Source organism: Littorina saxatilis, linkage group LG11, assembly GCF_037325665.1.
Source record: "Littorina saxatilis isolate snail1 linkage group LG11, US_GU_Lsax_2.0, whole genome shotgun sequence".
NCBI classification, from domain to species: Eukaryota; Metazoa; Mollusca; class Gastropoda; order Littorinimorpha; family Littorinidae; genus Littorina; species Littorina saxatilis.
This window is the reverse complement of record NC_090255.1, coordinates 16,473,125-16,494,543: the sequence shown is the minus strand read 5'-3', so window position 1 is coordinate 16,494,543 and position 21,419 is coordinate 16,473,125. Positions and strand designations below refer to the sequence as shown.

The window sequence follows — 21,419 nt, the reverse complement described above, 5'->3', positions numbered from 1 at the left end:
AATTCCTCGTTATAAAAATAGATTGACTGGTGACCTTGCTTTGCACGGCAACTTGAAAGTCGGCCGTCAAGTCGTCATCCGTGCATACCGACTGAGTGCCTGCGGTAGGCGGCAACTTGCAAGTCATGACTTCGCTGTACACGGCACCCATACATAACTCCCCAGGTAAAGTGGTGATGATTGAGCGAAGGGCTTACAAACCCTTCTCGTTAAAAAAGTTCATTGTTACAAAAACCAACACCAGGAGATCATTGATGGTGTGGACTAATTTATGCACTGAGCCCTGTGCGGTTGATCGCTGAAGCGTAACATCATTGTGCCATTTAGTGATCGTAAAAAGGTCAACATCGCCATATGCCACACAATGCCAAAATCGATTTTAGAACATGTTCTGTTCTCAAAACACACAACTGGGCTGCAGGAAATGTCATTGCTTGGTACGAGACGTAATCATTGCCAACATGATTGATGGTGATGGACTAGCTGCATCATACACAGCTCTGTGCGGTTGATCGCTGAGCATGACGTCATTGACTCATATGGTGAGCTGGCCCGCTATGCAAGAATTAAACACCATTGGTTGATACCAAAAACGTCACTGGTCGTAAAACAGCCGTGAACAGCCCATCCGATTGCAATTTTTTTCTCGTGTAGCGATCACCTTCAAGGCACGCTCGCCTACTATCGCCAAATCCTAGCATTCCTCGTGGAGAGAATTTTTCAAGAAACGCTACTTCCTCGCCCCACTTGCCAAATCTCAGGTCAAAGAAGGGGGGGGGGGGGGGTGGACGGGCAATAGGTCAAATTTGCCACACGCTGCGCAATACCATGACAGATTTTCGAACATGTACGTGTTCTTCAAACGCCCAACTGGACAGCAGGAATTGTCATCGCTCCGTCACATGCACCCCTGCCAGGTAGGCACTGCATGCTGTTAAAAAAATAACAGTTTTCCCTAAGAACCCCTGAAAAGCAGTACTTGAAATATGCATGGCATTGGCAGTGTTTTTGACTCTGCTTCCAATGGAAAGGGTCAGAGATATAAATAATTATTATTATATATAGCTATGATCAGCGTACTAGACAGTTGAAATGGCATTGCAGAACGTGGCGGGCAGCTGTCACCTCAATTACACAGCAAGCTACTTCAGCTCCCGAAAAATGGCGGCTTCTTTTTACTCTGGGGAGTCCGATCGAGTGTGTCCGAAGTTTGACAGGGTGCCTAGTTCCAGTGATGATCGTGGGAATTTGAGGCATCTTCAAACTAATGACATAATACCAACTCATGGTCAGTTCCATGATGAAAAAAACCCAGAAAATCGGCGAGCTATTGCAAAATTTCATTCTGAATCAATCGCATGAACGTGATATTACCAAAGTGCGTTGTTTTGGTGTGTTCTTCTTTGGAAGCATGCAGTTTCCGTTCCATGTTTCAGTAGTGGCCTAGTCCCGCCTTCTTTCTAGTTAGCCAATCGAAATTCATGTTTCATGCTTTCACTTCGGCATAACAATATAGTGGATCAAACTGAAGCTTAGATCGAAGTTGGAATAAAAACATGTTCATTCACAAGCGACCTCTGAGCAGCAACCTAAATGAAATAAAAAAAACACACGCAAAAAGAAAAGAAAAAGAAAATAAATGGAAATGAAAAATGAATATCTAATAACATGCTTATTTTCCTGTGTTTTTATGTCTTTTTCAATCAATCAATCAATATGAGGCTTATATTGCGCGTATTCCGTGGGTACAGTTCTAAGCGCAGGGATTTATTTATATTTTATTTTATTTTTTTATTTTTATGCAATTTATATTGCGCACATATTCAAGGCGCAGGGATTTATTTATGTCGTGTGAGATGGAATTTTTTTCACACAATACATCACGCATTCACATAGGCCAGCAGATCGCAGCCATTTCGGCGCATATCCTACTTTTCACGGCCTATTATTCCAAGTCACACAGGTACTTTGGTGGACATTTTTATCGATGCCTATACAATTTTGCCAGGAAAGACCCTTTTGTCAATCGTGGGATTTTTAACGTGCACACCCCAATGTAGTGTACACAAAGGGACCTCGGTTTTTCGTCTCATCCGAAAGACTAGCACTTGAACCCACCACCTAGGTTAGGAAAGGGGGGGGGAGAAAATTGCTAACGCCCTGACCCAGGGTCGAACTCGCAACCTCTCGCTTCCGAGCGCAAGTGCGTTACCACTCGGCCACCCAGTCCACACTTTTTCTTATATACGTTATGTCCATTTTTTCAATCATCTTTTGTGCCATGATTTATGCAGATTATTTGTTTCATATTAGGTTGGAAACCTTGCTAGAATTTTAGGTACGTTACCTCTTCTATAACACAGAGCTTGTTTTACACAACTGCAAGAAAAGCCTGTCATCATAATTAAAAACAACTAATCAAACACTTGTTTATCAGTGTATTATATTCTTGTCTTACAGTGTTCATCTCCTCGGGCGTCAGTGCTGTCCAATTTCCCTATCTTTCTTTGTTTGTTTATAATCCTTTCTTTGTTATTCATCCTCTCAGTCTTCTTTCAATCCCATCTTATTCCCTGTGTTATTTTTTGTTTAATGCATTCAAGCAGAAAGGGAAAACAAACACTTGTAGACAAGCTTCTTATCAGTTTCTCATTTGAAGGAGGCTTGGGTGCGCGTAAATATACAGCTATGATCAGAGTACACATTACAATCTCTGATGTTCCAAGTTATGTAGTGTACGTACGCCCACGCTAACTTCAAATCCAAAACCGGATCCATATTTCTGCATAAAGCGATCTCAATAGGCGAAAGCTACTTCCTTTCCCAAGCCAGCGGCTACCGTGTCCACATCACCGGTTTGAGACAACTGCTGAAAATGGCACCCCGAAGGAACAAGGGCACCAAGAATCCACCAATCTTCAGCCATGAGTTCTTGATCCAGAACCATGCCGACATTGTGTCATGTGTGGCAATGGTGTTTGTGATCGGTCTCATGTTTCAGGTACCTGCAAGTTTGTCTGTCACATGTTGAAAACAAGAACGTGTAACATTGTGCAGCCGTGTTCTTACTCCATCCATATGTCCTTGTTTTTTTCGTAACTCCCACGACTGTCGAGGCCGTCTGTACTTCAGAGTTTGCGGAAGATTTCCATTCAGAAGTAGTACAAAGTGATCATGCAGATAAATATATATCATTATATGCGATCTTCATTGTGCAGGGTTAGAAAATCACAGAAATGAACTCAAATCTGAAAGTACCGTATACATCACGTAGTGTATGTTTGACATGCGTAAAAATGAAGGGATCTGGCGCTACAACAGATTTTCATCCGTAAATGTAACCATAACTGTAGACTAGTGACTCTAGTAAGATATTCCCCAGGGTGTTTTGTGGAGAGAGATCCCAAGCGACTGGTAAAATTAGACTGGGAGTTTGGGGATGGATGGTGGTAATGATGATACTGCTAGCAGAAGCATGCATGTTGAAGCACATACATGTATGTTCAAGAGAGTGTTACACACAAAATTCACATTTTAATGCATGTTTTTCTCCTGTACTAAGATTGTAGACTTATTTTATTATGCAGCACATTTTAATGGTCAAACTATAAGGACTTTAATATAAGTCTTTAATGACATGCAGAAACTGATCGACTTAACAGCTGTCACTATCAATATGGGTCGAGAGCAGATGTATTATTGCTCTATAAGGGTCAGAATTGGCGGCTTCAGTTCTACCTGTAATGGCCAATTCCGCAATGAGCAGGACCCGAAAAGGGATGACTCCCATACAGAACAGGCAATGCTTGTTTAGCAATCACTAGTTTATCATGCATAAGTGTCTGACATCAATCAAAGCACTATTTTTTGTTTGGCACTGAGTTGCATTGCATGAAACTTCGTTAAAAATAAGTCTAGCCTTATTTTAATTGTCACAAACTCTCAGTTCACAGATGATTGAATAGACCTATAAGGACACCCAAACAAGCACTGTCTGTTTTGTATGACTCTCACAGTATGGGTGTCCATTATGGAATTTATGGGGTTGCCCGTTTTTGGTAGAACCAGTGGTTGTGATTTCAACTTCATCAACTATAATTGTCTGAAAAGGATATTTGTGTGTGTCCTAATTCAGTAATTGCTATGTTTGTATCAAATTAATGTTGTTGTTTGTTGTGTGCAGGCAACCAATCCAGTGGCCACCCTGTTTGTTGCCATGCAACACAATGTGTCCATGAACGGTATGTATTCATTGATTTTGGGAATTTACTGCGAGAAAAATATTACCGAATTAGTTATAATAAATGCAGCTTACGCATATTTATCACAAAAATTGTGGGTTCAAACGTAGATGCCGAAAATGGCTGCAAGTTGCAACAATATATTTCTTGGTGGGGGGGGGGGGGGGAACTGTTCCACAAATTTTCCTTCAAGTTCTCTGGTTTGTACTGGAATGAGTTAACAATTGTTGCATTGCAAGATATGCATTGTAAAGTCTGAGGTCAAGAAAGAGTAATACATAAAACGGGTCAAGAGCGGGGTTTGAAATCCTTCTCCTTTTGGAGTATTTTCCCCAGTGAAAGGCTGGTTTCCTTTGTTTTGCTCCTCACTAAGTCAGTAAGTGCCAGAAGCCTATGCCCCATTCCCCTTGAAGTTCATTTCAGACTGCACCAAGATGGGTGCGGTGGCCTAGTGGAGAAGACGCTGGCCTCGCGGAAGGTCGCGTGTTTGAATCATGGCCGTGCCTGGTGGGCTAAGGGAGGAGATTTTTATGATCTCCCGGGTCAAAACATGTGCAGACCTGCTAGTGCCTTATCCCCCTTCGTGTGTACACGCAAGCACAAGACCAAGTGCGCACAGGAAAGATCCTGTAAGGCCCACAAAAAAAAATTGTCTGTTTCTGGTCACCCGACCGACCCTAAATTTCGGCGCCGACCCTAAACTTTTTTTTTCCAAACTCAAATTTTTTTTGTGTGTTGTTGGTGGTAAAGGACAGGGTGAGAAAATGAACAACAAAAACGTATGAAAACGAAAGTCCGCTGACGATTTGTAAATGTGTTGAGTGTCTTGTCTCTATGTATAGTGAATCCAGTCTCTTTGCGCGATTTTTAAAGTTAGTTTTATTGGTCTACATTTGGGGTAAAAAAAAAATAAATAAATAAAAAAAAATCCCTACCTACCGACCCTATTTTTTTTAGCCATGTTACCAGAAACAGACAATTTTTGTTTTTTGCCTAATCCATGTCAGGGTTTGGTGGGTTACAAAAACATGAAAATACCCAGCATGCTTCTCCCGAAAGCAGTATGTCTCTGCCTAAATGGCGCGGTAAAAATGGTCACACAAGTAAAAATCCACTCGTTCCCAAAACAAGAGTGTGCGCAGAAGAAGAGAAGACTGCACCAGATTGCTAAGATTTGTTTCCAATTTTACAAAAAGTTACCAGACCCTTGACTGTGCTTTGCTTCGCCACTTTGATAGTCCACACACACCAACATTTCATCCTTTTTCATTTGGTTTATTTCAAGCTATGGTATTAATGAGAGTCAGGCTGAATATTTCACTTTTCAAGGGGGGAAAAATGATCAGACAGCACCTGTACTGCAGTTGTACAGACCCCAATGTCAAATGTGCAGATTTGATCAATGTTCATAATCCATGAACGCATGGTGCTGTGTGCTTGGGTGTGTGACTGTGTGTGTTGACATGTTTAGGTCTGTTTCTGTGTGATAGTGATACTGTGTTACTAAGGCCAAAAAAAAAATAGGTGTGGTTACGGTAACAGCCAAAAAAAATAGGGTAGGTAGGTAGGCAGGCAATCACTTTTTTTTTTTAAACTTTTTTTTCTAATGTGTACAAATTAAACCTACTTGACAGGGAAATAAGTGTGCGACTCGGGCGCTTTCGCTTTCAATGCGTTTTTTGCACTCGTTTTTTTGTTTTTTGTGACAAATGTAATAAAAAGTTATAGGATCGGCCCCTAAAAATAGGGTAGGTCGGGTTACCGTAACCACACCTATTTTTTTTTTTAGGCCTAAGAGCCAAGCTGAATATTTCATGGCAGAAATTCATGATCAGGCAGCACTTGTACAAACATTGTTGTTCAAAATAACACCTTTGGTTCCACATCAGTGCACACTGGATGTACGGTTGTTGAGTTTCAGGAATGTGTGGCAAATAGCAATGTACAATCACTGTAGGTATTGTGTGGGAGAAGTAAACTGTGATGCACGTATGCAGGCAATTTTCACTGGCTACGGCTGGGGAGATTGGAGCTTAATGTTGTGCTGCATCGGTGTCCGCTAACAGAAGTAGCAATTAGCTTTTGTAGAAGTAGCAATTAGCTTTTGTACTGTGCGCAAGAGTAATCAATAACTGGTCAGTACATGTAGCTGTGGTGATAACATTCAGTCTGAGCAGGACTCCGGCCAATGACGTTTTGAATCCTTCCATCACTGTTGCTCTGTTTTGCATACAGTGCAAGCTCCATTCTAAGGCCTAGAAATATCCATAACATCGGGTCTTAAAAAGAAGGTACAGTGGAACCCCCCTTTTAATCAATATGAGGCTTATATCGCGCGGATTCCGTGGGTACAGTTCTAAGCGCAGGGATTTCTTTTTTTCTAAATTTTTATTTTATGCAATTTATATCGCGCACATATTCAAGGCGCAGGGATTTATTTATGCCGTGTGAGATGGAATTTTTTTACACAATACATCACGCATTCACATCGGCCAGCAGATCGCAGCCATTTCGTCGCATATCCTACTTTTCACGGCCTATTATTCCAAGTCACACGGGTATTTTGGTGGACATTTTTATCTATGCCTATACAATTTTGCCAGGAAAGACCCTTTTGTCAATCGTGGGATCTTTAACGTGCACACCCCAATGTAGTGTACACGAAGGGACCTTGGTTTTTTGTCTCATCTGAAACACTGGCACTTGAACCCACCACCTAGGCTAGGAAAGGGGGGAGACAATTGCTAACGCCCTGACCCAGGGTCGAACTCGCAACCTCTCGCTTCCGAGCGCAAGTGCGTTACCACTCGGCCACCCAGTCCTCCAAATATCTGTGAAAATCAGTCTTAAAAAGAAGGGCGTCTTTGAATAGGGGAAATGTACAGATGTTATGAACGGCAAATGTGAAAAATGAAGGTCTTAAAAAGGACGAAGTCTTGATGTGGGGGGTCTTAAGAGGGAGGTTCCCGTGTAGTCTTAAAATGGATGTAAGTTTACAGACCTGATAAAAAGAAGGGCTAAGAAAACAGGGTCTTAGAAGGGGGTGAGTCTGACATTCGGGGGTCTTAAAAGTTCTACTGTTTATATACAGTATACATATAATGCGTTAAAAGCTGTGGTCTATTCATGACTATCCGGGGCTACGAGTTTGAAAAGATAAGGTGAAAATCATGTACAGAATTCTGTACAGCAAACGCTACCCTTAACCACATATATACGGCGTGTATGACCTTGAGAGCTTCAGTCAACGCTTGAATTTTGCAGTGGTAACATCCGGTTTGCTCTCTCAGATCTGGGCATACTTGTCAAGAAGGATCGAGCAGAAAAAATAAACGACTTGGCAGGGATTCGAACTCAAGGCCTCGGGTCCTCAAAATGTCGGGGCCGATGTCTTAACCGCTAGGCCACTCCACCAGTGTTGTCAAAGATGGAAAAAATGATAATTTTATATCATTCTACGCTTCAACTACCATTCATGCGTAAAATTGCCCTTCAAATTTGCCTTTATTTGCAAACAGGTTTCACTGAATCGCAGTACATGTTTACACCGTCATGCTACACGACATTCGTGCCTTGCAAATAGCTGCGATATCTCTATTTACAACATGCAAGAAAAATGACAAGAAGAGTATTTGAATCTCTCCAAAGCTCTGTGAAGTTGAAAACAGACATCAAAGAAATAGTTATACGTGTATTCACTTCTGAACAGTGGGCGGATAGATATATAAATCATGCTGCTTCAAGAATAACATAACATGAATTCATATCAATGTTTTTCCTTCTTTTTCTCAATTGGCACAGTAGCCTAGTGGTTAGGACATCAGAGACGAAGTCTCGAGGTCGAGAGTTCGAATCTTCGCTGGGGCGTTTATTTTTTCCCCTTGATCTCTCTTGAAGATAAAATATGATCAGTCTTGAGAGAGCAAACCGGATGTTATCCCTGCAAAATTCAAGCGTTGACTGAAGCTCTCAAGGTCATACACGCTGTATAGGGGGGGAGGGTTCAGGTAGCGTTTGCTGTACAGAATTCTGTACATGATTGTATCCCTATTTTTTAACCTTGTAGCCCCGGAAAGTCATAAATAGACCACAGCTTTAAGCCTCAGTCCATACTGTGTTCAACCATATTGCAGACTACCACAGACCAGCCAAGGCTCTTTATGTTCAATTTATTTTGTGACAAATATCAATTTCAACATCCAAATAAAAAGTCCCGCAGTGGGGCACTGCGGTTATGAAATTAAAAGCCCCTCCTGTTTTTGGAACCGCAGGAGCTTTCTAGTTTGCTGTTTGGTAGATTTTTGGTTCCTCTTTCCTGTCATGCTCTCTTTTTCTTCATGAATTCTTTTCTTTTTTCTGCCTTCTTGCTCATTCACCTGTATTTTTTCCAAAAATCTCTTCTCTTGCCGCTTGTCTCGCGATTCATGTATAGTTTAATCTGTTAGTGTTCTGATGTAAGTCCAGCAGTAGATAGGTTAAGCCTATTTTAACATACTGGAAACTGGTAATCTTCCAGTAGGTATTAATTTAGTTTTACTAAAGCCTGCTGGGACACAAGTAATGGGTTAGTGCATTTGTAAACAGGAATCGCTTGACAAGTGGCCCCCTTCATCCCCCCCTTCCTCGTCCTGATATGGCTCTGCGTAGTCGGCTGGACGTTAAGCAACAAATAAACAAACAAACAAATCCAAAATAATTCAGCAGTAAACTTCCAACTCTTCGCAGAATGCAGCATGGCATTTGACTTTTGGTACATGTTCAAGTGGAAATAATGTATGCTCTCGTTCTGTGTAACAGCATTGTGTGATCTGTGATGTTTGACATGGTCATTGAAATGGTAAGGAACGTACGTTTAAGGTCTGACAAACTCGGCACATGTAGAGGTCATTTGTCAGACGGTGTGAAATTTGTGTTCTTGCGTGTGTGTGTCTGAGAGTGTTTTGCATGTGTTTGTGTGAAATTGGTGGATGGTTATGTGTTCATGCTTTATTTTTTATATGTTCAAGTGTAAAGATGATGGTTGTTTGTGTTGAACAGATTCAGCGGGAGAAGAAATGATCCGGTACACATGGGGCAAGAAAGACGTCTTCTCCGTTTTCTTCTACTTCCTCATCTGCGTCGTCGTCCACGCTGTCATCCAGGAGTACATTCTGGATGTAAGGACAGTGGAACCCCACTATTAAGACTCCCTCCCTTTTAAGACTGTGTTTTCTCAGTTTTCTCACATTTTCTGTTCATAACCTCTGTGAATGTTGTACCCCCATTTTATTACTCCCTCCTTTTTAAGACCTGATTTTCTGAGGTCTTAAAAGGGGGGTTCCCCTGTCTATTTGCGTGTTTTTGTGACTGTGTGTGCGGGCAACTGTGTGTATGTGTGTGCATGGCAGTGTGTGTGCATACAAAATGGGCTGTGGAATGCAAGTGGACTGTATCTTTCATGCTGAAGTGTAATTGGGTGTGTATACACACCTACAAATGTATTGGGTTTCTTTCTATGCACACTTACCTGCATGCAGGTGCAGCTAGTCCTTAAAGTTAGGTCTAATAAAGGAATGCTTCAAATGATATACAGTGCAACCCCCCTTGTGTAAGACCAGCCAATATTGAAGACTTCCTCCCTTTTAAGACGCTGTTTTCTCAGACTTTTTGTTCATAAACTCTGTAAGTTTACCCCCAATTTAATAAGACTCAATCCTTTTTTAGACCTGATTTTATCAGGTTTTTTTAGGTCTTAAAAAGGGGGTTCCATTGTATATGCTGAATATTTGATGGAAAGCAAGTTTCCATCAACAGCCACCAAAAAAGCGAGAAGTGCAAGGACTGTATAGCCCCTCATGTTTTGAACGTTGTACGTTTCAGAAAATGAACCGCAAGATGCACCTGTCTAAGGTGAAGCACAGCAAGTTCAACGAATCTGGACAGCTCTTAGTCTTCTACTTATCCTCTGTTGTCTGGGGCGCTGACATCATCTTGAGGGTAAGTGTATAGGTCTCTGTTTTATGGTACAGTATTACCTGTCATGAGGGGACATCTTTGAATTGAAACCAGGGCTGAGGTACACTAAGCAAAAGTGGGTGCAACCTAACCGGATGAGAACGAACCACGAGGTCTGATTCGTTGAAATCACAACAATTCTCAATTTGAACCAATCCAGCACGGCGGCCGACACCCCCCGCGGGTTAGGGGGAAGAATTTAGCCGATGCTCCCCAGCATGTCGTAAGAGGCGACTAACGGATTCTGTTTCTCCTTTTACCCTTGTTAAGTGTTTCTTGTATGGAATATAGTCAATTTTTGTAAAGATTTTAGTCAAGCAGTATGTAAGAAATGTTAAGTCCTTTGTACTGGAAACTTGCATTCTCCCAGTAAGGTAATATGTTGTACTACGTTGCAAGCCCCTGGAGCAAATTTTTGATTAGTGCTTTTGTGAACAAGAAACAATTGACAAGTGGCTCTATCCCATCTCCCCCCTTTCCCGGTTGCGATATAACCTTTGTGGTTGAAAACGACGTTAAACACCAAATAAAGAAAGAACGGCGGCCGACTCCCACCCGGTTGGTAGCTTTCTCGTGCACCTCGGCCCATCAGTAAATGTCCTTTCATTCCTGATGTTCTTTCGTGACAAGTTTAGTAAATTTTAGTGACCAAGGAAAACATCGGAACGCTTCTGTTCCAAGATCAAAAACAATGACAAAAAAACAAACAAGATAGGTTATTTTGTTTGTTCGTTCATGGGCTGAAACTCCCACGGCTTTTACGTGTATGACCGTTTTTACCCCGCCATTTAGGCAGCCATACGCCGCTTTCGGAGGAAGCATGCTAGGTATTTTCGTGTTTCTATAACCCACCGAACTCTGACATGGATTACAGGATCTTTTTCGTGCGCACTTGGTCTTGTGCTTGCGTGTACACACGGGGGGGTGTTCGGACACCGAGGAGAGTCTGCGCACAAAGTTGACTCTGAGAAATAAATCTCTCGCCGAACGTGGGGACGAACTCACGCTGACAGCGGCCAACTGGATACAAATCCAGCGCGCTACCGACTGAGCTACATCCCCGCCCTGACTGAGCTACATCCCCGCCCTGACTGAGCTACATCCCCGCCCTGACTGAGCTACATTCCCGCCCAAGATAGGTTATGAATAGAAACAGTCCAACCTGTCCATAACAATCAGCCAAGGGACTGGCCAAAAGTGGTTGTGATAGACAGGTGGTCGCTACACAGGGATGAATAATATATTTTTTAAATCAAGGATCCTACTGGTGGCTGTTATGGGCCGGTGGTCTGTGTCGAGAGGTAGTTGCCAGCGCAGGTTACACAGCACATTCTTTCTCGTGTGAAGGACAATTTTTACAAACACAGATCTGACCTGTTTTGTGCCCTAATATGCCCAGACAAGGCCAGGTCCCGCCAAGTGCAAGTTGCTATGGAAACGGAATGCTGGTTCCTTAATCTCACATTTCTTCTGCCTGTATGGTTTTATTTTTTTCAAAGTGAGAAAACAGATGTGGAAGAAGGCAAGTGTGTTTGTTCGGTACAACGCAGATCCCCCAGTGGCATATTTGTGAACCAGTTTGCTCATGTACATTGATATTTCTGAATGGCTGTATCAAAAATGAATTTATGCGTGTGTTTGCTTGTGTCACAGGAAGGCTATGTCACGGGCATAAGTCAGTTATGGGAAGGATATCCGCAGGACCACGCAATTTTGCCGTACGTTTTTAAATCAGCTGGTTTTTTCTTTCTTTGTTTTTTTTCTCTTAAAGATGCTTTCCTTCCCATGTAAATCATAGTATAAACTGCTACAGATCTGTCCAGACATTTACATCGTGGGGGGGGGGAGCATCCTTCCACTTTGACAAAAATATACAGCGTGGCTGCGTCCACTGCAAATTGAAAAAAATTGCTGAAATAATTTTGCAGATTGACTTAGGTGTAAGTAACAGGATTGACTTAGGTGTAAGTAACAGGATTGACTTAGGTGTAAGTAACAGGATTGACTTAGGTGTAAGTAACAGGATTGACTTAGGTGTAAGTAACAGGATTGACTTAGGTGTAAGTAACAGGATTGACTTAGGTGTAACAGGATTGACTTGGGTGTAAGTAACAGGATTGACTCTGCAGAAAGTTATCACTCTGTACAGAAATCAGCCCGATTACAGTTTTAAAACATGCCTAGTTGAAGGGTGCTCTTTTCTGTGTGAAAGTAAAACCTTTGATGGTTATATAATAAATTATATGTATATATGGTAATTAACAAGATGGTTTTCTTTTTTTTGAGCTTTTAAAGACTTTACAGTCGTAAGTTAGGTGAAGTTTATTGAATGAAAAAGTGTGCTGCAGAACTTTTGCAATATCTAACATTTTTCACTTTTTTCCTCTTTGTTTTTCTTCTTTAGTTGTTGTTACTTATTTTTTTGTGAAACTTTTGTTTTATGGTATTCATGTTATTTTCTGAATTGTCTTTTACAGATTCATCGTGAAATTTTTCTTCATAATTCAGGTGAGTCTAACAGATGTGTCATTTGCATCATTTTATTATTTATATTTAGACTCACATTAATTGACAATTCCCAGAGTGGAGTTATACCCACAGTAATGGAAGGAGTGATACAGATTAATGTTAAAAGTAGAAAGGAGTCGGTGCTCTCTTTCACCATCCTAGCTTGATTTTACCTCTGAAAATGTAAAATCTGGGCAAAAGGTATATTTTCTGTTTTCTTTTCTTTGTTTTTATCGATTCATGTTCCTGCTTGTTTTCAGATAGCCTACTGGCTTCACTGCTTCCCAGAGCTGTATTTCCAGAAAGTGAAAAAGGTGAGTACTACACCCTATTAGCAATCCCCTGGGATAGAGGGGTTACACTGTACTTCATGTGGGCAATCTCCTTAGTACCTTTCCTGCCATTCAGGGGAAAGGGGACATAAAGGACTGCTTTATACTTCTGACAATTGTGGAAACTTGTGTGGCCATTTTGGCATATTCACAGAAGAAAATAAATCCTTGCAAGGGTGATAGTTTTGCTTCTGCAAATGATGATGATGATGATGATGGCACAGATCAATGCATGACCTTTCAGTCTCAATGATTGATAGTAGGTCCCCCCTTTGTATTTGCTTCCAAAAGAATGTGTTTGGTGTGTTGTTTTAAGATCTCGGGTGACCGTGAAGTCAAAAGATGATGTGCTTTCTGTGTGCAGGAAGAAGTGCAAGCGCGGATTCAGTACATTTGCCTTTACCTCTTTACCTCTTCTTCATTGTAGCTGCCTACGTTCTCAAGTAAGTTCCACACTTTTCCCATCAGTATTTATCTCTCTTCCTCCTCTTTTACTGTTGAAACAAAATTCAGACGAATTAAGTTTGGTTATCAGAAAATATTGTCTTGATACAAACTTTCTTCTCAGCACATGTGGCCGTTGGATGGGATGGTTTAACACCTGGAGTCTGTATGCTTGGTCACAAGTCCAAACATGTGCTTCAGTAGGGGGTGCAAGTACAACTAACCATGATGTATAGCACACATTTGACGTGTTATCCTATGGTCTTCAGCTCTGAAAGTTGATGAATATTTGACCCTCTTAACTTTTTTCCAACTGTAAAGAAAAAAATAGTGACAGAAGAAAAATTGCAAACTTGGTGTACAACTGAGCGTCTGGGAAACTCTTAATGAGGAAAGCCAGAATGTTTCCAGTTTAGGTTTAGTCTTTGTTAACACAAAAATAAGTCAAATGTTTTGGCCTGCCTACTTACTCTGTTTGTTTGAGTCATCTTACACGAACCACAGCTATTTAATTTTGACCTGATCACTTGAAAAGTACTACGGGGGGAGGTTCCTCTTTCTTTGTTTTGTTTTTCTCCCGAATCGTTTTCAATTATAAATGTTTCTTTTGTTTTGCAGTTTCACACGTGTGGCATTGTGTATGCTGGTGATACATTACGCAGTGGAGTTTGTTTTCCATGTGGCCAGGCTTTGCTACTTCTCTGAGAGAGCAGATTTGGCTTCTAATGCGTAAGTGGACAACACCCCCAAGTCTGCCTCTCTCTTTCTCTCTCAATTGTTATTTAGCACAATACCTGGAGTCCCCTCTTTTTGGACCTTACTTGCACATAATTATTTGTGGTCTAAACATCTGTAAGTTGACCTGATTGGTTGAGATTGTTTGGTTGAGATTGATTGGTTGAGATTGTTGTTGGTCTCAAAAGGGAAAGCTCCTATGTATATATGGAAAGTCACGTTCACATTGCGTGCACAGACTGCATACACACACAGAAAGTAACCATGCACAATAACAGAGAAGACGAAAGTCATGTTCACATTGCGTGCACAGACAGCATACACACTCAATCAATCAATATCAATCAATATGAGGCTTATATCGCGCGTATTCCGTGGGTACAGTTCTAAGCGCAGGGATTTATTTTTTTTATATTTTTTTATTTTATGCAATTTATATCGCGCACATATATTCAAGGCGCAGGGATTTATTTATGCCGTGTGAGATGGAATTTTTTTACACAATACATCACGCATTCACATCGGCCAGCAGATCGCAGCCATTTCGGCGCATATCCTACTTTTCACGGCCTATTATTCCAAGTCACACGGGTATTTTGGTGGACATTGCCCATACAATTTTGCCAGGAAAGACCCTTTTGTCAATCGTGGGATCTTTAACGTGCACACCCCAATGTAGTGTACACGAAGGGACCTCGGTTTTTCGTCTCATCCGAAAGACTAGCACTTGAACCCACCACCTAGGTTAGGAAAGGGGGGAGAAAATTGCTAACGCCCTGACCCAGGGTCGAACTCGCAACCTCTTGCTTCCGAGCGCAAGTGCGTTACCACTCGGCCACCCAGTCCCACACACAGAAAGTAACCATGCACAATAACAGAGAGAAGACGAAAGTTGTGGTTCAAACATGTTGTCCTGTATTCACATTGAGGCATTGCTTGCTGAAAATGTACTATGCAAATGTGCAATCATGGATGAAACAGGAAATGAGTAAGTTCTGATTTGAACACTTAGTTCTTGATTGTTTTCCTGACTTTTTAAAAACTTCCTTGAAGGGTAAATGGCAAGATAAAATGAACCTATTTTATATTTTAATCATAATTTGTTTCTGATTCATAATCGATTGATGTATAGTGAAGATGAGTCGTGTGAGCAGTTGCTTTTCTTGTTCATTGCAGGTTTATGAGCTTTAACATACTGTTTGTGTTGGTCCGGCTGGGCACCATTACACTGGCCGTCCTTACTTTCTGGTAAGTACAACAACAAAACAAACAAGTCGCCTAAGGCAAAATTACTACATTTAGTCAAGCTGTGGAACTCACAGAATGAAATTGAACGTAGTCCGCCGCTAGTGCAAAAGGCAGTGAAAGTGACGAGCCTGTTTGGCGCGGTTGCGCTGTGCTTCATAGCACGCTTTACTGTACCTCTCTTCGTTTTAACTTTCTGAGCGTGTTTTTAATCCAAACATATCATATCTATATGTTTTTGGAATCAGGAACCGACAAGGAATAAGATGAAAGTTTTTAAATTGATTTCGAAAATTTAATTTTGATCATAATTTTTAATTTTTTTTTAATTTTCAGGGCTTGTTTTTAATCCAAATATAACATATTTATATGTTTTTGGAATCAGAAAATGATGAAGAATAAGATGAATGTAAATTTGGATCGTTTTATAAAAAAATTATTTTTTTTTACAATTTTCAGATTTTTAATGACCAAAGTCATCAATTAATTTTTAAGCCACCAAGCTGAAATGCAATACCGAAGTCCGGCCTTCGTCGAAGATTGCTTGGCCAAAATTTTAATCAATTTGATTAAAAAATGAGGGTGTGACAGTGCCGCCTCAACTTTTACAAAAAGCCGGATATGACGTCATCAAAGACATTTATCGAAAAAATGAAAAAAACGTCCGGGGATATCATACCCAGGAACTCTCATGTCAAATTTCATAAAGATCGGTCCAGTAGTTTAGTCTGAATCGCTCTACACACACACACGCACACACACACACACACACACACACACACACACACACACACACACACACACACACACACACACACACACACACACACACACAGACACACATACACCACGACCCTCGTCTCGATTCCCCCTCTATGTTAAAACATTTAGTCAAAACTTGACTAAATGTAAAAACACCAGGGGCTCACATCCATGAGGGGTGGCATATGACAAATGTCCTGGACAATGCAAAAGCGATAGGACATTTGTCCCGAACAAAAATAAATGAATAGGACCTTTTTTTTCTCGCAACAAAACGTACACTAACAGCATGGTTTTGTCTGCTTGGAGAGACACATCGCTTCGCAAAACATACATAAAATAGCAAATCAAACTACTGTAAATTGGAAAGTACTGACAATGTCCAGATGAAATGAAAACATAATCGGACAATGACCACTTTGTGACAATAGGACATTTGGAAAAAATATCCGTGTATGTCTGATGTCCGACGTGGATGTGAGTCCCTGAAACACATAGACAAAGCTGTCATTAGTGCAAAGGGCTTTTTGTTGATGAGCTAGCTGTCTTTATGCTGTATAACTCTCTGAGATATTTAGAGAAAAAGGGATTGTCTTCCAGAGAGAAAAATTATGTAAAATAATTGAGGAGCACGTTTTCTAAATCCACTTCAACAACAACAAACAACAAACACATAGACATACTCAAAGCTGTCATTAGTGCAAAGGGACTTTTGTTGATGAGCTTTCTTAAGGCTGTAGAACTCTCTGGGATATTTACATGAAAAGGGATTGTTTTTCAGAGAAAAAACAACGATGTAAATTAATTGAGGAGCAATTTTTCCAAATCCACTCCCACATCCATTTTTCAATGTAAAAGCTGTCAGGAAAAGTCATCAATTTGCTTTTAAAATGGATGAATTGGCAGTGCCCCTGGACCCTCATCAGATTAAATTTATGGAGGAGTAAAGGGAATTTGTTATTTGGAGCAACAAAAGGCTCAGCAATGCAAATTTTGACATGAAAGATAAAGTTGAAAACCAAAAGATATCTGTACTCACCGATACAAGAACAGCCCAAGACAGTACGAATTTTCGCTTAAGCCGGTCCTTAATTGGACGAAGTCGACTACGCGTAGCTCACTTCGCGAAGCTACCGGAACTAGACTTCGTCGCAGTCCAAGGGAAGGCACTATGGCGGAAAAGAGAGTTATCTTTTCATGTCTTGGCGTCTGAAATGCGCGTAGTCTCGACCAGCGCGTTGTGTGCTTCTTTCTGAGTACTTTACGTCACAAATTGTACTTTACGTACTTGATGATGACGTAAGTTAATTGTATGTGTTCTATTTCGTTGACTGAGCACGGCCGGGACCAGTTGGCGTGAGCGCTGGAATTTCGAGTTTCATTCGACATGTCAATGCATCGCAGTATGAAATAATACAGGTAGGAGGTTAGTTCTTGTACTTTGGGTCAACCAAAGTCGATAAATGCATTCTTCACTATGGTATTGAGTCTGATTTCGTCGTCCATCTTGAATCTTCTTCTTCTTCTTCTTCTTCGTTCGTGGGCTGAAACTCCCACGTACACTCGTGTTTTTTGCACGAGTGGAATTTTACGTGTATGACCGTTTTTTACCCCGCCATTTAGGCAGCCATACGCCGTTTTCGGGGGAAGCATGCTGGGTATTTTCGTGTTTCTATAACCCACCGAACTCTGACATGGATTACAGGATCTTTTTCGTGCGCACTTGGTCTTGTGCTTGCGTGTACACACGGGGGTGTTCGGACACCGAGGAGAGTCTGCACACAAAGTTGACTCTGAGAAATAAATCTCTCGCCGAACGTGGGGACGAACTTTGAATCAAAAAGCACTCTTCTTACAAAAAAAACAACTTCGTTGCGAGCTACGGCGAAGCTTCGCATGTCAAAACTTGAGAAGCGATGTTGGGGTCAAAGTATCACGCCGTAGCTGCGGGTTTTTGGTATAAAGACTTCGCGAAGCTTCGTGTAGTCAACTACGGGCTCAATTAAGGACGGGCTTCATGTAAGCTTATGAAAGATAAAGTTGAAAAACAAAAGAAATCGTTACTCACCAACACAAAGAAAGCACAGACAAAGACAAAGTTAAAAAATGGATTGAATAAATCAATAATTTTCATTTCTGTCTCACTCCTTTTTGTATCCACGTTCCTGACCAAGTTTTCCATGTGCAGGTATGGCCTGGAGCAGACCAACCAGCCCAGCGTTGACGTAGCCGCTGGAAACTTTAACACATGGCTCGTCAGGTGAGTCAACACGTACCATTTTCACATAAATTTCATGGTACAGTAGAACCCCCCCTTTTAAGACCTGAGAAAATCAGGCCTTAAGAAGGAGGGAGTCTTAATGGGGATAAATTTAGAGAGATTATGAACAAAAAGTCTGTTTTTAGTGTAATCAGTAAATTATAGCCGATTCAGCAAAATGGCTGACAGTTTGCTGCATTTGCCTTAACACTTTCTACCCCTGCTATGTTGACCAAGTTTTTTTTTAGCCGAGACCAGCTGTGTTGCAGCAGGTCACTCAGAATTGTAGTAACTGTGTAGAAACTGTGTATCAACACGCTGGAATGCAGGCGTTAGATCGACGTTACAGGAAGCGACTGAAGTGACTGTGTGTACGGATATATCCGTACCAGGTCAGATAGAGCCATATGAGTGGGTACGGATATATCCGCACCTGGGAGACAATGAGTTAAGATTTGATCCAATTTGTTGCTTGTGTGGAATAAATGACTTATAAATGGTGGGGTAAAAACGGTCATACACGTAAAAGCCGTGGGAGTTTCAGCCCATGAACGAACAAACAAACAAATGACTTATTCTTTCTCCATTTATACTCTTCTCAACAATAAGACCAGCACATGTTCTTGTTCCTGAATGATGGGTTACATTCACACACCTGTGCTTGTCTGTTTCAGGATCAACTGTTTGTTCGCAATTTGCCTGATGCAGGCCTGGCTGATGTGGAACTTCATCACCTTCCAGCTGAGAAAGCTGCGGGAGAGGAGCAGCGCCACTAGGAAGACACGTTCCCCCAGCAAGAAGAAGCCCACCAAAGGTCGGTTGATTGATTGATTGATTGAAATGTAAAGCAAGATAAAGTTCTTCTCAGAAAGAGAAAAATGGCTTCTAAAAACGACTTGATGAATCAAGGGAAACTACTGGTGTAACATCAAAGTTGGTGTAGTTATGTCCCTTAGACTGCGTTTTTCTTTCTTTCTCTCTCTCTCTCTCTCTCTCTCTCTCTCGTTGGGGCGAGTGTTGGATGCCAAAAAAGCATGAAAGTGTGTATTCCATAAGCATGACATTAAAAAATACAGATTTATCTAATACATATATACAAACACGCCATGCCCAAAAGGTAAAACATAAAAACACACCATACCAACGCACAACAAAATAGAATATTAGTCTTCTCTTCTTCTTCTACGTTCATCGGCTGAAACTCCCATGAACGCTCGTGTTTCTTGCACGAGTGTGTTTTACGTGTATGACCGTTTTTACCCCGCCATTTAGGCAGCCATTCGCCACTTTCGGGGGAGAACATTTGTCAAACAACAGCAAAAAGGTTTTTATGATCGTTACTTTCATCCACAGCATCAGACGATGACCTCAACTCTTTGCCGGAGGTTGACCAGAACTCGGCCACGGAGAACGGTAGCCTGCGTACTCGCTCCAAAGTCAAGAAGAGCCTGTAGAGGGCGCTATGCAAGGTGCTCGTCAGATGTCAAGGCTGCTGCGTTGACCGTCGCTGCATAAACTTAAGGGTGTTGGGTTTCTTTTACAGTACACAGCTATTTTCTTTTATGTCTTCTTTTGTTGTCGGTTTATTTGGGGGGAACAGGACGAAAATCATTGTTTTTTCATTTTTCTTTTTGTACATGTTCTACCAGGAACTTCCCACCTTCTTTCTTTTCTTGTTATGCTTGTCTTCAGTACCTACTGCTGTTTCATCAACTTTCCCAACTGTATCCCCTTCCCCCCCCCCCCCCCCCCTTTCCCTCACACCCAGCCCCCTCCCATTTCTGCTTCCGAAGACATGACATGTATCCTGTGTGAGGACTGGGTGGCCGAGTGGTAACGCACTTGCGCTCGGAAGCGAGAGGTTGCGAGTTCGACCCTGGGTCAGGGCGTTAGCAATTTTCTCCCCCCTTTCCTAACCTGGGTGGTGGGTTCAAGTGCTAGTCTTTCGGATGAGACGAAAAACCGAGGTCCCTTCGTGTACACTACATTGGGGTGTGCACGTTAAAGATCCCATGATTGACAAAAGGGTCTTTCCTGGCAAAATTGTATAGGCATAGATAAAAATGTCCACCAAAATACCCGTGTGACTTGGAATAATAGGCCGTGAAAAGTAGGATATGCGCCGAAATGGCTGCGATCTGCTGGCCGATGTGAATGCGTGATGTATTATTTTTAAAAAAATTCCATCTCACACGGCATAAATAAATCCCTGCGCAAAATAAATTGCATAAAATAAAAATTAAAATAACTACCGTATTTTCCGGGTTACAAGGCGCTACAGCGCATAAGGCGCACCCCCTTCTTTTGAAAAAAAATTGTAATCCAGTCACCCATTGGGCGCAGGGGGCCGATAGGGCGCACCAAAATTAAAAAAGTATACCGGTAACAAACAGTCGAAGAATGAAAATAAGCCGCACATCAAAGGAAGAATACAGAGTGGAAATATGTGTGCTCTGTGTGTGCGGCGAGATCAAAGGCAGGTCCATTGTGATAGCTGGGTTGCCTTGTTTAGACACTGACCTTCTTCCCAGGGGTCAATGACCCAGTTTTTGCTATGAGAGGTGGTTCCCCTGTCATAGATCTGAGAGAGGAAACACTTCCTGCACCGGGGTCAGTGACCGAGTTTAACCTATGGGGCGGTCTCTTTGATGTCTCAAGAGGAAACTTGGCCAGGGTAGTACCTAGTAGCTGATACATGCATTATCACAAGTTGTTTGACTGGTTCTCAGGCGGTCTCTTTGATTTTTTTCGTATTTCATACACGAATTAGGCGCTTCGTTATACAAGACGCAGGGGTCAAACTCGAGGAAAAAAGTCGCGCCTTATGACCCGGAAAGTACGGTAAATAAATCCCTGCGCTTAGAACTGTACCCACGGATTACGCGCGATATAAGCCTC

The 21,419-nt window shown here is 41.6% G+C and overlaps 2 protein-coding genes across 2 annotated transcripts in view; one reads left to right on the top strand and one right to left on the bottom strand.

Moving 5' to 3' along the window:
* The window catches only part of LOC138979869 (pneumococcal serine-rich repeat protein-like), a 72,046-nt gene extending 70,591 nt beyond the window's left edge, over window positions 1-1,455 (bottom strand). The window contains exon 1 of the mRNA XM_070352625.1: window positions 1,375-1,455. The gene's annotated coding sequence lies outside the window, so the exon portion shown is untranslated. The remainder of the gene's footprint in view (window positions 1-1,374) is intronic.
* A 1,354-nt stretch (window positions 1,456-2,809) lies between these two features.
* LOC138979876 (translocating chain-associated membrane protein 1-like 1) lies at window positions 2,810-20,266 on the top strand. Its single transcript, XM_070352632.1, is given in 14 exon segments — window positions 2,810-3,001; window positions 4,184-4,241; window positions 9,279-9,397; window positions 10,101-10,217; window positions 11,889-11,953; window positions 12,713-12,743; window positions 13,004-13,057; window positions 13,440-13,478; window positions 13,481-13,518; window positions 14,138-14,248; window positions 15,431-15,502; window positions 18,450-18,521; window positions 19,196-19,335; window positions 19,875-20,266. Coding segments are annotated over 14 exon segments (1,143 nt in total). The 5' UTR covers window positions 2,810-2,875; the 3' UTR covers window positions 19,976-20,266.
* Window positions 20,267-21,419: the final 1,153 nt, after the last annotated feature.